The sequence below is a fragment of the Octopus bimaculoides genome, chromosome 30 (assembly GCF_001194135.2).
Source record: "Octopus bimaculoides isolate UCB-OBI-ISO-001 chromosome 30, ASM119413v2, whole genome shotgun sequence".
NCBI classification, from domain to species: domain Eukaryota; kingdom Metazoa; phylum Mollusca; class Cephalopoda; order Octopoda; family Octopodidae; genus Octopus; species Octopus bimaculoides.
Genome location: NC_069010.1, coordinates 6,661,487 through 6,662,027, shown reverse-complemented (window position 1 = coordinate 6,662,027; position 541 = coordinate 6,661,487). Strand labels below are relative to the sequence as shown.

Sequence of the window (541 nt, the reverse complement as noted above, 5' to 3'; positions counted from 1 at the left end):
TCTTACTCTCTTGAGGTAGATTGCAACCAATCTTTGTTCTCTCTTGCAATATCTACTGAAATTTCTGGTGGCCCCTGTTACCTTGATTTCTTGGCCCTTCTTCATGTCCACCTAACTCTCCCTTCACTTTTCCAGAAGCAGTTCCTGTGGTAGTCTGTTCCAGGAGATCCTTGCAGAACAGAACTTCAACAGTGATCCAGAGAACTCCGAAGAGAGGATTATGGACCTGGTGCTTGGACCTGACCACGATGCCATTGTAAGGAATTCATCATTATCACTATCTTCCCCCCTCTTGTGTGTGTGTGTGTGTGTGTGTGTGTGTACATACATACATATAGGCGCAGGAGTGGCTGTGTGGTAAGTAGCTTGCTTACCAACCACATGGTTCCGGGTTCAGTCCCACTGCGTGGCACTTTGGGCAAGTGTCTTCTACTATAGCCTCGGGCCGACCAAAGCCTTGTCAGTGGATTTGGTAGACGGAAACTGAAAGAAGCCCATCGTATATATGTATATATATATATATATATATATATATATATGT

At 44.5% G+C, this 541-nt stretch overlaps 1 protein-coding gene across 1 annotated transcript in view; it reads left to right on the top strand.

Annotated features, from left to right (window-relative positions):
• Nucleotides 1-541, top strand: part of LOC106878441 (C2 domain-containing protein 3) — a 12,084-nt gene that overhangs the window by 9,334 nt on the left and 2,209 nt on the right. Inside the window, exon 9 of the mRNA XM_014927649.2 lies at nucleotides 136-256. Coding sequence (XP_014783135.1) covers nucleotides 136-256 — 121 coding nt within the window. The remainder of the gene's footprint in view (nucleotides 1-135; nucleotides 257-541) is intronic.